This window comes from Herpailurus yagouaroundi, unplaced genomic scaffold (assembly GCF_014898765.1).
Source record: "Herpailurus yagouaroundi ecotype Mexico unplaced genomic scaffold, PumYag 205, whole genome shotgun sequence".
Lineage (NCBI taxonomy): Eukaryota > Metazoa > Chordata > Mammalia > Carnivora > Felidae > Herpailurus > Herpailurus yagouaroundi.
The window spans coordinates 15,093,451-15,107,029 of record NW_024412436.1 but is presented as its reverse complement, the minus strand read 5'-3'; the positions used below and the strand labels follow the sequence as shown (position 1 = coordinate 15,107,029).

Below are 13,579 nucleotides of genomic sequence, written 5' to 3'. Positions count from 1 at the left end.
CGCAGCCCTGCTCTACGGCAGGTTCACGGGACGTGGATGCTGCAAGTGTCCTGGCCCCGTGAATGAATTCAGAAGGCTAGAAAGTTCCCCTGCGCATACCCAGCAGCACCACCAGACAGGGCACAACTAAACACCAAACCGCAGAGTACAAGTGCGCTGGGGCCCAGAATCCCGGAGATGAGCGAGGGCGGGGCGGTGAAGGAGGGCTTCCTGGAGGAGGCGGCAGTGAGTCATGAAACGTGGTCTGAGGCGAAACAGGAGAGAGTTGGGCGGGGAGAGGTGCAGGGACAGAGGAGGGGGGCTGGCGTGGCTGGCGGGGCAGCTCCGGAGGCTGAAGGGACTCCACACGTGGCAGAGAGGTGGCATCGTGGCCCCGGGCGTGGCGACACGAGCGCTGGGGTTCCCCGGAGCAGGGGAATGATAAGGACCCAGGGCGGTCTGTCTATAACCGCAGAACTTCTCCGAGGGGGGGAGCGGAAGGGGGGAAGGCGCCTGCTGCGCCCACCGGGAACCGAGGTGTCCTGACCGCAAAAGCGTGTGCTGGTGGCTTGATGGCACCTTGTGGGTCTCGTTCCCAGGAGATCTGCGACGACCCCGAGTTTATTGTTGGAGGAGCCACCCGCACAGACATCTGCCAAGGAGCCCTGGGTAAGTGAGGCATCTGAAGGGGCTGCGGGGTCCTGTCTGCGAGGCCCCACCTTCCCTCCCCTCTCAGGAAGCCCGGTGATTTCCATTTCCGAAGCTTCCTGGAATTTCTCCCCCTCCCCCCTCCCAGGGGTCCATGCCGAGGCTCACAGATGCGCCAGTGGGCCCCGAGGCCCCCTGTGCCCCTGCTCTGGGCTGCTGTTGGGGTGTTGGCCTTCACCCCCTGGGGGCAGCCTTGCTCGCGGCCTGTGACATGGCGGGCTGCGGGCTGAGGGCCAGGGGACGACTCTGGTCTCCGGGGCTCAGGGACCTGGACGGGGACTCAGTGCGAGGGAAGAGGATGCTGTCTGCTGGAGGAAGTTCAGGCCCCAGGGCGTCCTCCGCTCGCTGTGGCATCACGACACCGGGAGGCGGCCTCGGTGGGTGTGACGTGCACGTACAGCAGGCAGGTGGGCGCGGGTCTGAGGCGGAGGGCTCGCCGCGTCCCGCGTCGGTGGGAAACTCCCGAGTCTGTGGAGGGGTCTGGACAGTTGTCTAAGATGCTCAGGGAATCCGCTCGTGGTAAATGGCGGATGTCCGCTCCCATAGACCTGTGTCCCCTACCGGCTTCAGCCTGCCCCCTACGCGGCTCCGTCGGGAGCAAAACTGACCTGAACTGCACCTCCTCTCCTGGCCCGCTTGGCACAGGCCCTGGTGCCCAAAGCAGGAGCAGCCATGTGTCCCGAGTGAGTACCGTGTGCCAGACGCTGAGCTGTGACAGCAAAGTCCCCACGGCCCTGTGATTATTCCCAGTGTATAGGCGAGGATGTTGAGGCCTGGGGAGCTGGGGGTCTGGCCCACAGGCGCAGACGGTCTGACCCCGGGGCCGTCACGTTAGGCCCTGGGCTAGACTTGTGCAAGAGGGCCTGGAAAGTTCCGGGCCCTGCCGGGAGTCAGGGCAGCTGTGTGAATTGTTAGGCTGGGCGCCTCAGGAGCCCCACAGGAAATGCCTCTTCGAGAACCCGGCTAGCTGGTCCGAGCCTGGCCTGTGCGTGTGTGCAGCTGCCTGAGATGCTGGAGCACATTCTTACTTGCGGGAATCCTCCCCCATCCAACCCCCTCGTTCCTTTCCATACCCCCCCCCCCCCCCAGAAGATAGAAGCCTCTCCTCGAGCGATGGGACGTAACAGGCCTGCAAGTTGGCAGAAGCCTTGGCCAACCCTGGGGTTTGGGAGATCAGGACACACACACGGCAGCTGTCACACCTGGCCTGTCACACGCAGCTGGCCCTCACTCCACACCGGCCCCCACCCCACACCGGCCCGCACCCCACACTGGCCCGCGGAGTGTTAGGACACCTTAAGGGCCAAATTGCACCTAACAGTTGCAGGATTTAAGCCTTGTTTAAATAGCACCGGACTTCTGGAAAGGAGCCGGTGGAGCTCACGTTCCTGGGGTGAAGCCCCTGGAGTGGATCGAACGGAAACAAAACGGCGTGTGATAAGCCCGCTTAGAACGCCCCTGCTGGCGTGTCCTTCCTAAGCTGTCTCACGCCGTGTCGCCGTCTGGCGGTCTTAGCCTTCCTCTCGGAGGCTCCTGGTTCGATGACCATCTGTGACATGTGGTTGACGGAGCTCTCGCCCTGACTCTGGGCACGGGGTGGTCACTGTCGCCAAGTGCCAGCAGGCTCGGAAGCATCTGGAAGGGGGCGCCGTGGAAGCGGCATCTGGTCACACGAACAGAGGTGGCAGCCAGGGCTCCCCTCTTAGATCGTAGGCGCGTCGTCACTCAGAACCTCCGTCTCTTCTAAAAATGGGGGGAAACGGGGCAAATGGTGTGGCCTCAGTGATGCCCTGAGATGAAGACACACATGCAACCCCCCCCAAAAACTTGACTACTAGTAAGTATCAGAAAGCAGTTTTAGATAAATTTTGTTAATGTTTATTTTTGAGAGAGAGAGAGAGAGAGAGAGAGACAGAGCACAAGCAGGGGAAGAACAGAGAGAGAAGGAGACACAGAATCCGAAGCAGGCTCCAGGCCCCGAGCTGTCAGCACAGAGCCCGACGCGGGGCTCGAACCCACGAACCGCGAGATCATGACCTGAGCCGAAGTTGGACGCTCAACCGACTGAGCCACCCGGGCGCCCCTAGATGATTTAAATGAAAGTTTTCAAAAGTCGTTCGTATGATAGGTGCCTTTTAAGAAGCGTACTAGGCTTTACTTTTCAGTGCAGTTTTAGATTCACAGAAGAATTGGGAAGATAGTAGAGAATTCCATTCCCCCCACCCCCACCTCACGGTCCCTGCGCTTGTTACATTAATATCCGTCACCTTTAAGCAAAGTCTATACTTTCTTTAGATTCACGTCCTGACTCTGTGCCGGGATGCCGTTCAGCGACCACGTGACGTGTCGCCTCATGTCACCTTGGCTCTTCCAGGTGGCAGGTTCAGATTCTCCTTGCTTTGCAGGGACGTTGTAGGACGTTGTAGGGTGCTGTAGGGTGTCGCAGGACGCCCTGTATTGAATTTGCAGGTGCCTTTTTAAAAACTAATGCATGTAGTTTAAAAACAAAAAGGACTGGGACTGGGGCTCCTGGGGGGCTCAGTCGGTTAAGTGTCCGAGTCTTGATTTTGGCTCAGGTCATGATCTCAGGGTTCATGGGTTCGAGCCCCAAGTCGGGCTCCATGCTGACAGCATGGAACCTGCTTGGGATTCCCTCTGTCTGTCTCCCTCCCTTCCTGTCTCTCTCTCCCTCTCTCTCTGCCTCTCCCCCACGCTCGAGCTCTCTCTCTCTCTCAAAAAAAAAAAAAAAAAAAAAAGGACTAAGAACTAAGTGTCAGCTGCTTTGATGGAGAAAGTAAGTGCCTTCCCTTGTGCTTCTCGGCTGGCGCGTCCTCCGCCCCACGGGGCCCCTCCGCTCTCAGAGCAGATGTGAGGCGCCCGTGAGTCATTTCCTCCTACCGCCCCCCCTGCCGGCTGGGCTGTAAACGCTCCGTCAGGGCCTTGCTCCCCGTGTGCTCCCAGATCCCTTCCTGCTGCCGGGAAGTCTGGAGCACTAGGCCTGCTGTTTGGCAGGACCGGTGTGGGGGGATCCCTGTCCTGCCCTGGCTGCCCAGCCGGGCCCACCACGCAGCAGGGCTCCTGACCTCCCGCCCCCTCGCTGCACACACTTGCAGCGGAGGCCCCACAGTGCCCAAGAGGACTTTACGGGGTTCCCCTGCCCCCTGCCGGCACAGTGACTGGGCCTTTGTGGGGTGCTCCCTTGGATCCGTTTTCCTGAGGTCCCGCTACTTGTGACACTGAGAGGATGCTACCCTCCGCTGGCGGACCCCGGTCCCTCCCACACCCGCCACGGGGCTCAGCCCGTGTCCGTGACAGTAACGTCCCTGCTCCACGGTCCCAGGAGCCTGGCTCAGATCACCCCACCGGTGTCCACGCAGCGGCAGTGCGGGCGAGGGAGCCCCGGGCTGAGGGTGGTCCACACGGCGTCCGGCGCCTGGCCAGCGGGTGCACGCCAACGCCGAAGGACGGGGTCCGTGTCTGCACTCTGTGCCGTGAGCCACTTGGGAGCCCCTGAGGAGGGACTAATGCAGGCGAGGAGCTGGGTTTAATTTTCCAAGTGTAACTGCCAGGAGCCTCGCGTGCGTCGCAGCTACCCAGGGGGTGGCGCAGCGGGCCGTGTCGGGGTCCAGCCTCCCGTCCCTTGCCCTCGGGCAGGACGGTCCCCACAGGCCTGTGCGTCCCCCCCCCCAGAGCCACGCAACAGGTGTGACTAGCGGGGTCAGGAGTGAGCACGTGCGTGTGCGTCAGGCAGAGCGTGGCCTCGGCTCGGCCGCTCGGCTCTCGCTTTGGGCGAATCCCGGGGTCTTCAGGCCTCCGTTGTCCTCATCCGCGAACGCCACGGGGCTGAGGTGACACTAGGCAATGCCGACGGGCGCGTGGCATGGGCCTTAGAAGCTGCAGGTTGGAGGTTGTCTTCGCGGACGAGCAGCTCAGGTGAGGCTGGGGGCGGCGCGTGTAGCTGTGCGACTCGGTTTCTCCATCTGGCCGGGGGGCCGCATCAGAGGGAAGGACCCGTGCTTCGTGGGCCGCTTTGTCGTGTGACCTGGCCGCCCCCCCACCGGAGGAGGCTCTGTCCCCCTTCTGTGCTGCGAGGGCCCGCAGGGGCTCCGGAGGTGAGGTGCTCCCCGCTGTGGGCCATGGGGGCAGCAGGGACTGGGGAGGAGGGGCGTGGGTCCCCGAGCTGGGACCGCAGAGGAAACAGGCACCTGGTGGCTTCCTCCTCCTGGTCTGGGCGGCAGGGCCTCCCTTCCGAGCGTCTCTGATCCAGGCAAGTGCAGAGTGAGGCTGGGAACTTAAGGGCTGTATCTTCAGCTCCCCCCTCCCCCTCCCTTAGGGCCCTCCTCTAGCAGGGGAAGGGAGGGGTCACTGGCCGCTGGCTGCCAGCTGGTTAACCAGGGCTGACAGGTGGGAGTAAGAGGAGACCCGAGGGGTGTCCCCTCCCCACAGCCGTGGACGTAAATGAGAAGTGATTGAGCGCCGTCTGGGGCGGGGGGTATTCCAGTTTGCGGCTACCCTCTTCTGGGCCGCTCTCGGCATGAAACCGACACGGAAGGGACGCCCCCAGTGACTCATCAGCCACCATCTCAAGGCCTGGGCCCCTGGCAGGGTGTGCACGTCCTGTGGAGAAGCTCCGGGGTGACCTGGGGGCGGGGCCTCCCAGCTGCTGGACACTGTTAACCACAGGTGTGTCTGCAGGGTCAAGTGTGGGCGGAAGCAGCCTCGGCATCTTGGTCTGTTTGGTGTTTACGTCGCCGTCACCATGGAAAGCAAAGGAAAAACACCAAGGCAGTGAGCCCCGGGTCAAGCAGGACGGGAGGCAGGGCAGGGCTCCCCGGCCTCAGGGCCGTGGACGGTGGGGGCCGGGTGCTCGTGGGGGCTGTGCCACGGCCCACTAGATGCGCCAGCCCCCCACCCAAAGCTGACAGTCAGAAATGCATCCAGACGGATTCCCTGGGGTGGGGGAGGGGAGTTGGTGACCACGCCCCTGGGGGTGAACCACATAGGCAGGTCCCACAGGCCCTGAGAGAAGCAAGTGTGGGGCGTGCTGAGGCTGGGAGGGCTTCCTGGAGGCAGCGGGCTGGCCTTGGGCTGTCTGCTCTGTCAGAGATGAAGAGCTTCCTCGGTCTTCGTTTTTGGTGTGTGCGTGTGTGTGTGTGTGTGTGTGTGTGTGTGTGTGCGTGCCGCATGTGTGCATCACAGACACGGACACATATGTGCTCACAGTGACACGGGCCCTGCCCTCACGAATCTTCCGTTCTCTGGGGACAGGCCACAGCAGCCGTGCTGGGACGTGAGGACCCACAGCTGGGACGGGGGACAAAAGCCTAGCGTCTCCTGGACTCTGTGCCTCAGTTTCCTGCTTGCGGAGGGAAGGGCTGATGGTAGGGGCAGAGAGGGAGCACCCAGAAGTATCACCATGCTCCCCTCTGGGAGAAACTCCCAGCAGCCGCAGGTGTTAGTAACCTCTGTCCACGCCCCGCAGGGGGCCCCAGGTGACCTCGGTCGTGCACCAAGCTGCCCTTCAGGGCAAGGGCAAAGGCCCAGGGAGCACAGCCCTGGAAATGTACTGACACGGCTGTGTCTGAATTCACCTTTTCAGAAGGGCCTTGAAGGAGCCATTCATAAGGCGGCCGGGGAGGCCGTGTCCTGGGCGCGGCCTGTGTGGGGAATGGGGGGTGCCTGGAGGCGGGTGAGCCCCCCTGGACACAGTCAAGCCTTTGTCGGGGTCCAGAGGGCGAGGCGGCTGTGCCCAAGGACCCAGAGACACAACCAGTCCCACTTTTCCCAAGCAAGTTAGGAGGGAGGGGGTTCCCTGGGGCCCAGGAGCAGGTGCCTGAGGGTGGGCCCGAGAGACGGTCACCAAATAGTCCTCGGACACGTGAATAAATGAGTACAGGAAGTCTCTGCCTTAGGCACAAAACTCGTGGGTAAAAATCCCTCTGAAAACCCACGGCAAGTCACATGGGGAGAACGCGGTCATCCACCTGCAGGGGCAGGGGCACTTGTGTTCTGTAAGGGGCCCCCCCAACCCCACCCCCATTGTCAGCTGTCACCCCTTCCGGGGCCACAGACCCCGGCCTCAGAGACATCTTCCATTTGCGGTCCTTCCGCCAGAAGAAAGCGTGTGCTCACATTTTACCTTCATGCAGAGCATTTGGGGTTCATCTCTGAAGCCCCCCCCCCCCGTGGACCCCAGCTTCCCTATCCCCCTGCACGGCCGAGGAAACCTGGGGTCAGAGAAAGGGAGACATGTCCCTGGGTTCATACACCACAAGCGGGGCAGGCTTCAAATCCAGGTCTTCTTAGCCCGCATCCTGCGCTCGTCCCACCTGGGTCCCCGCCCCCCCCCCCCCCGCCGGCCGTTGGGGGTTCCTGAGGGCCCAGCGTGGAACAGGGTGTGTGGGGTCCACACTGGGAGGACACACCCAGGCAGAGTGGGTAGACAGGGCAGCCGAGAGCCAGAACCAGAACCAGATGGGAACCAGGGAGGGTGGAGTCTGCGCAGGTCCCTCCAGGGGTGACAGAGGTGAGGGAAGGTTCCGGAGAGGGCAGGTGAGGGAAGGTGAAGGAAGGTGCCAGTGAGGGCAGGTGAGGGAAGTTCCAGTGAAGGTGATGGAAGGTGACGGAAGGTTCCAGTGAAGGCAGGTGACGGAAGGTGACGGAAGGTTCCGGTGAGGTCAGACGCTTGAGGGAACAGGTGCGCACACAGCCTGGAGCACACACACCTGTGCGGGGACCCAGAGGTCCCTGCTGGGGAGGGGAGGGTCTCTGTCCACCTAAGCGAAGGACAAGTCAGCCTTGAGGCCCTGCACCCTGCCCCGGTGATTTCTAGAATGCTGGCCTTCTAGCTGCCCCCGGCCCGGCCTCGGACCCCTGGAAGCTCTCCAGGGCACTACTCAGGTCCGGTCTCCGAGCAGGGCGAGGACTGTCTTATGCTGTGTTCGGGAAGAGGGTGCAGGCGCCTGTGGGCAGCTCCTGCCTGACTGAGCCCGGGCTGTTGGGGCACCTGGGCGGGCTTCTAGGGCAGGAAGCGGGCCAGAGAGGCCTCTCAGGCCTGTACCAGTCGAGTGTCTCCCAGAACAGAACAGGCCGGGCAGGGGTTCAGCTGGGTGTCAGGGGCTGGGAACCTGGATGTGGGAAGGGCTAGTCTGTCTAGCCCTCCGGGCACGGCCTTGTCTGCTCCATTAATGATGGACGTGGCCGGCAGCCAGCGTGTTCAAGGACCCATAGTGACCTGGCTCTGACACTTGTCCCTGCCCACGGCCGGGGCGCTGCACAGACCGGGGCAGGCATCGGACTCCCAGGATGAGAGGGTGAGTCACAGCTTTAGACCAAGTGGACGGAATGTGCCAGCATTTGCACAAGCCTCGCCTCAGTGGGGCCCAACCCCTCCCCGTAGTGCACGCGGTAAACCCCGTAGAGAAAAACAGTGAAGAAAAGACGATCCAGAAAGAAGTTGGTGTCACCATCCAGAGAGAAAACGCAGGTGGTGTCAGAAGGACCTTAGCTGCCGGAGGAGGCCCCTGCCTTTCAGGCCGATGCCAGACTGCCACGGGGGAGCCTCGCCGGACCCCCAGGAGGAGCTGGTTCTGAGGGGCCCGGTCCAGGGACCCTGCCCGGGTGGGCCGGCAGCCGACGCGCCCTCCCCAAGCAAGCCAGAAGGTTCCGGGGTCGGAGACGTGGGAAGTGCATTGCACCCCTCTCCCCTGACCCCATAGAATTACCGGAAAGCTCTAAGCAGCCTCCACTCTTGACCTGGTTAGCTTTGCCCGTCCTGTGGAAATGCACTTGACCGCAGGAACCCTTTCTCAAGGAATACCTGGTAACTTCTCAACAGAATACACGTTGGGGGCCCAGGAGGAGGCGAACTGATTAGCTGTTCTTGCCGACGGTTGACCGGTTCTCACGGGAGGCCTCGACCGGAAATAATTTCCATTTAGAAGAACGATAGTAAGCGATTTTTCTCCTTACTCTAAGGGATGACATGACCAGCTAATCCGTTGAGGGCGTCAAAACGTCCCTAGCGTTTATGTCAAAGGACACATACAACAGTCATCCAGAAATACCTTCAGTTTGTGAAGACGGGACCTACAGAGGGACCCACGGCGCTCCCCCACCTTCTCTGCCACCTGCCTTTTTCCCTTTCCTGGCGTGTCCTATGCACGTTCTGTGCCCTGCTCTGGTTTACGCGACCTCTCGGAGGCTGCTCTGTGTCCCCAGAGAACATCGTCATTCCGCTCTGTGGACGGATGACCAGGGCTCTAGGAAATGACTTATCACCGTCCTTGGTTCACGTGAGCGTGTCCGTGGACGACTCCTGCACCTGGGATTCCGGGGGCACGCGCTCCGCGTGGTGTGACTGCTCATGGACAGGCGTGAGTGGGTCTCCCCCGGCCCCTCCGGGACCACACGACCTTACTGTGCGATCTGAGAGGTGGAAGTGCTTCAGGGGAACTTCCCTTTATATTTCTTTTATGACGAGTGACGGGAGCACCCTTCAACATTCGGGGTTTTTAAATTTTTTGTAATGATCTCTGTGCCCAGTGTGGGGCTCAAACTCACGACCCCAAAATCAACAGCCACTGCTCCACCAACTGAGCCGGCCAGGCGCCCTGAATATGGCTGAGACGCTGGTTTTTCCTTTCTCCGTCAACGGCTTAGATCTTTGTCCATTTTTCTTTTTTTTTTTAATTTTTTTTTCAACGTTTATTTATTTTTGGGACAGAGAGAGACAGAGCATGAACGGGGGAGGGTCAGAGAGAGAGGGAGACACAGAATCGGAAACAGGCTCCAGGCTCTGAGCCATCAGCCCAGAGCCTGACGCGGGGCTCGAACTCACGGACCGCGAGATCGTGACCTGGCTGAAGTCGGACGCTTAACCGACTGCGCCACCCAGGCGCCCCTCTTTGTCCATTTTTCTATGGAGCTCTCATGTCGTCATTTACTAGAAATCTTTCTATATAACGTCTCGTCTGGGATCTGAATAATAGATGTTTTTCCTTGTTACTTTCTTAGTTTGACTTGATCATGATATTTTTACCATGTAGACTTTTTTCTTTTTACTTTAGTGTCGTTAAATGTGTCACATAAAAAGTTTATGGCTTCAGGGGCGCCTGCTGGCTCTGTTGGAGCGCATGGCTCTTGTTCATGAGTCCAAGCCCCGCGTTGGAGGTGGAGATGACTTAAAAAAATAAAAAACTCTTTAAAGAAAAAAGCTTATGGCTTCCAGGTTACAAGTCAATAACATGTCTTCACTGGAATTCTCCTGTTGTCTTTTCCAGAATGTCGATGGATTTATAAAAATATTGTGTTTGTAGGGGCGCCTGGGTGTTCAGTTGGTTGAGCGTCTTACTTCAGCTCAGGTCATGATCTTGAGGTTTGTGAGTTCGAGCCCCATGTCGGGCTCTGTGCTGGCAGTCAGAGCCCGGAGCCTGCTTCAGATTCTGTCTCCCTCTCTCTCTGCCGCTCCCTGCTTACGCTCTGTCTCACTCAAAAATGAACAAACGTTAAAATTTTTTTTTAAATATATGGTATAAATACATAGGCAATAAATATATAAATAAAACAAATGGCTCGTTGGGGTGCCTGGGTGGCTCAGTCGGTTGAGCATCGACTTCACCTCAGGTCATGATTCACAGTTCGTGAGTTCGAGCCCCGCGTCGGGCTCTGTGCTGACAGCGCGGAGCCTGGCGCCTGCTTCGGATTCTGTGACTCCTTCTCTCTCTGCCCCTCCGCCTCTCACGCTCTGTCTCTCTCTGTCTCTCTCTCAAAAATAAATAAACCTTAAAACAAATGGCTCGATTTACCATATTGACATATCAACTACGTCAAAATCGTATTAAAATACATACTTACAATGTGAGCATTATTCCATTTAGAATGTATTCCTGTGACAAGATGAGCTAGAACTTGATTTTTATGTTTTGGATGGCCACTCCGCTGTCCTGGTCCCACGTGGGTCCCCTAGTGGGTCCCCTGATGAGAGGCGTTTCAGGTCTTCAGCTGTGAAATGCTCTGACCTGTTTCCTCCTGTTTGCTGTGCTCCTGGTGCTGTTGTCTGGAAGGTGTCATGACAGGCCACCGTCCCGTGGCCTTCGTGACTTACGCTGCAGCGGGCAGGCGACGCATTTCAGGATCTCACGGGCGCGTGGTGTCAGGTGTTAAGATACGATGTAGGATTTCAGGGAGCTGCTGGCTTGTTACCCCATAGTTTTAAGTTTAGGCTGCGGTTGGGTATTTCTATTGTGGTCTCTCCTGCATTAAAGGGATCAGACCCTCTTAACCAAAAGAAATCTCTGGCAAGGCTCGGGTTTTAAACAAAACCTGGGATTTGATTTAGAGGATTTGCTTTCGAGACCGCCTGGCTGTCTGGTATACAGGCCCCCGAGCTTCGGTTTCTTCATCCCCAAATGTGACGCTTACATGGGTAATCGCCCCGTAAGACTTACACATAAACGGTGCAGCAAGTTCTCTGTAAACTGCACTGATCCAGAATGCTGACTGCGCTCGCTGCTCACTGCCGTTAAGAGCCTGAACTGGAAGGGGAGCCTCTCTGCCCCCTGCGGATCTTCTGGGACCTTCCAGACGTGTGACCTGAAGCAAGGAAGTCGGCCTCTTAAAGCCGCAGGTCTGCCGTCTAGAAAACACTCTGGGTTGACACACCCTTCCGGAGGAGACCAGCTAGATCGGAATAGCCCGGCATAAGAGCGCAGAGGGCAGGGGGCACTGGGGCCTTGCTCCCCCCCAGGGTGGCCAGGGGAGACCTGGAGGAAGAAAACCAGAAGCCACGGAACACGGCCACTGATTCCCGGGATGTGGCAAGAGCCTCCAGATCTGGTGGCGAGTGGTAACCTGAGCTGGGTATGTGGTCAGCACTGACCTAGTTGTCAGGCTACAGACACCAAAAGGCAGCCCGGTCACCTGGAGCCAGTCCTCCCTGCACCCAGTCACGTCCCAGAACAGAGCGCTGTCAGCCGGGACCTCTGAGCGGCCCTGCCCCTCGGGGCCCGGCGGCCACCCTGAGTCCCCAGTCGCACAGACCCGGCGGCTCGTCTAAGGGGGCTCAGGGACTCGAGGGGGATGTGCGGGAAATGTGGGAGCTCTGGCTTCGGTCCCTGGGCTCCCCACACGTGGGCCCCTGCTGTCCACGAGCCCGTCTGCCTCCACGTGTCGACAGACCCAATTCAAGCACCGCGGAGAGTCCCAGAAAATCTCACGCTCGCTCAAGAAGAGTGAGAGTCACAGGCACGTCCAGGCTTCCACAGATGTGGCAATGGCCCTGTGGCTCCTGGGGAGTGGCTGGCACATAGGAGGGTCTCAGCTGCCCTGGTGCTCAGGGAAACGGGGGTGATCAACTCATGTGCCAGGAAAGTCCAAGGCAGGTTGGGCTGCAGGTACGGCTTGATCCAGGGTCTGCAGGGCCGCTGGCAGGACTTTCCATCCCCGGCCCCTCTTCCTCCGAGTTGGCCTGGTTCTTAGACTGCCCGTCCCACAGCAGCAGCAGACTGTACGTCACTGAGCAGACTCACGGGGCACCTGTCCACTCTCACCGACGTACCAGTGAAGGTCAAGGCACGTTTCCCGAGCCGACCTCCTCAGCCGGGCCGCCTCCTGGAATCGGGGCAGGGTCTGCACTTCCAACACCTCGCAGACTGAGCGTGCAGGGCAGCTGGGTTCTCAGAGGGACGCGGGCTCCCAGGAGGAGAGCGGTGGCCATGAGGTCCCCAGCACCCCCACACCGCCACCCAAAGGAGCAAGAGGGTGCATTTGCCTCCCATTGGTGGCGGACACTCCCTGCAGAGCCGCTGGCACGCCGTCACTTCCGAGCGCCAGCGGGAGAGTCTCGTCGAAGAACCGTCAGGGCGCATTCTCCACGGGCTGCTCCTGTCACTGTCCAGCCCGTATCCCCCTCCCAGGCTGCTCCTGTCACTGTCCTGGGAGGGGGCAGGAGCGCGCCCACGCCTGTAGGAGGAGGGTCAGCCGGCCGCGGCCTTTGGGGGAGAATGTGAGCCCCCACCACGCACTGTCGCAGCCGACCACGTAGGACGGTCGCAGTGCTTGTGTGCCGAGCACCTGCCATGGGTGCCGGGTGTGTGGCAGCTCGCGCACGTGCTCCCGTGACGCCTCGGTCACCCGTGGGCCACAGGAGGGGCCCGTCCCACCGTCCCCACTCTTGTGTCCCGCACGGTGCCCTCCCACGCTGCAGAAGTGACTGCCATGTGCCCTCGGCCCCCGCGCCCGCTCCAGCCAGGCACCCACACCTGCCCCACTCACGACCTGCCAGCCCCGCCTCCCCACCCGACCCCGTCCCTCTGTCTCCCCCCGCTGCCCTGTCCTCTGCTGCCCAAGCCCAGCGGTGAGTCCCGCGCTCCCACAAGCGTCTGCGTCCTCACACCAGAGGGGGCCGGGGCGGGGGCCGGGCTGGGAGGGCTTCCCCCCTCCAAACTGCCCCTCAGTGGGGACTGTCCACACCGGCCCGTCCTTGGCTTCAAGCTCCCAGAGGGGGCACATGGTGTCTGATGTCCTCCTGGTACTGAGACCCCTGCTTGGAGCTCTGTGCTGTGTTCACAGGTGACTGCTGGCTGCTGGCGGCCATCGCTTCCCTCACCTTGAACGAAGAGATCCTGGCCCGAGTTGTCCCCCTAAACCAGAGTTTCCAGGAAAACTATGCTGGGATCTTCCACTTCCAGGTGACTTAGCAGGTGGCTCAAGGTTCTCTCAGCAGGTGCTGGGGGCTAAGGACAGTGCTGGGGACTAAGGACAGGTCCTGGGGGGCTAAGGACAGTCCTGGGGACTAAGGACAGTCCTGGGGGCCAGGAGTGGGTCCTGGGGGCTAAGGACAGGTGCTGGGGGCCAGGAATGGGTCCTAGGGACTAAGGACAGGTCCTGGGGG

The 13,579-nt window shown here is 60.3% G+C and overlaps 1 protein-coding gene across 1 annotated transcript in view; it reads left to right on the top strand.

The window, feature by feature from the left end:
* The window catches only part of CAPN2 (calpain 2), a 66,956-nt gene that overhangs the window by 20,256 nt on the left and 33,121 nt on the right, over positions 1–13,579 (top strand). Inside the window, exons 4-5 of the mRNA XM_040451965.1 lie at positions 579–648; positions 13,258–13,376. Coding sequence (XP_040307899.1) covers positions 579–648; positions 13,258–13,376 — 189 coding nt within the window. The remainder of the gene's footprint in view (positions 1–578; positions 649–13,257; positions 13,377–13,579) is intronic.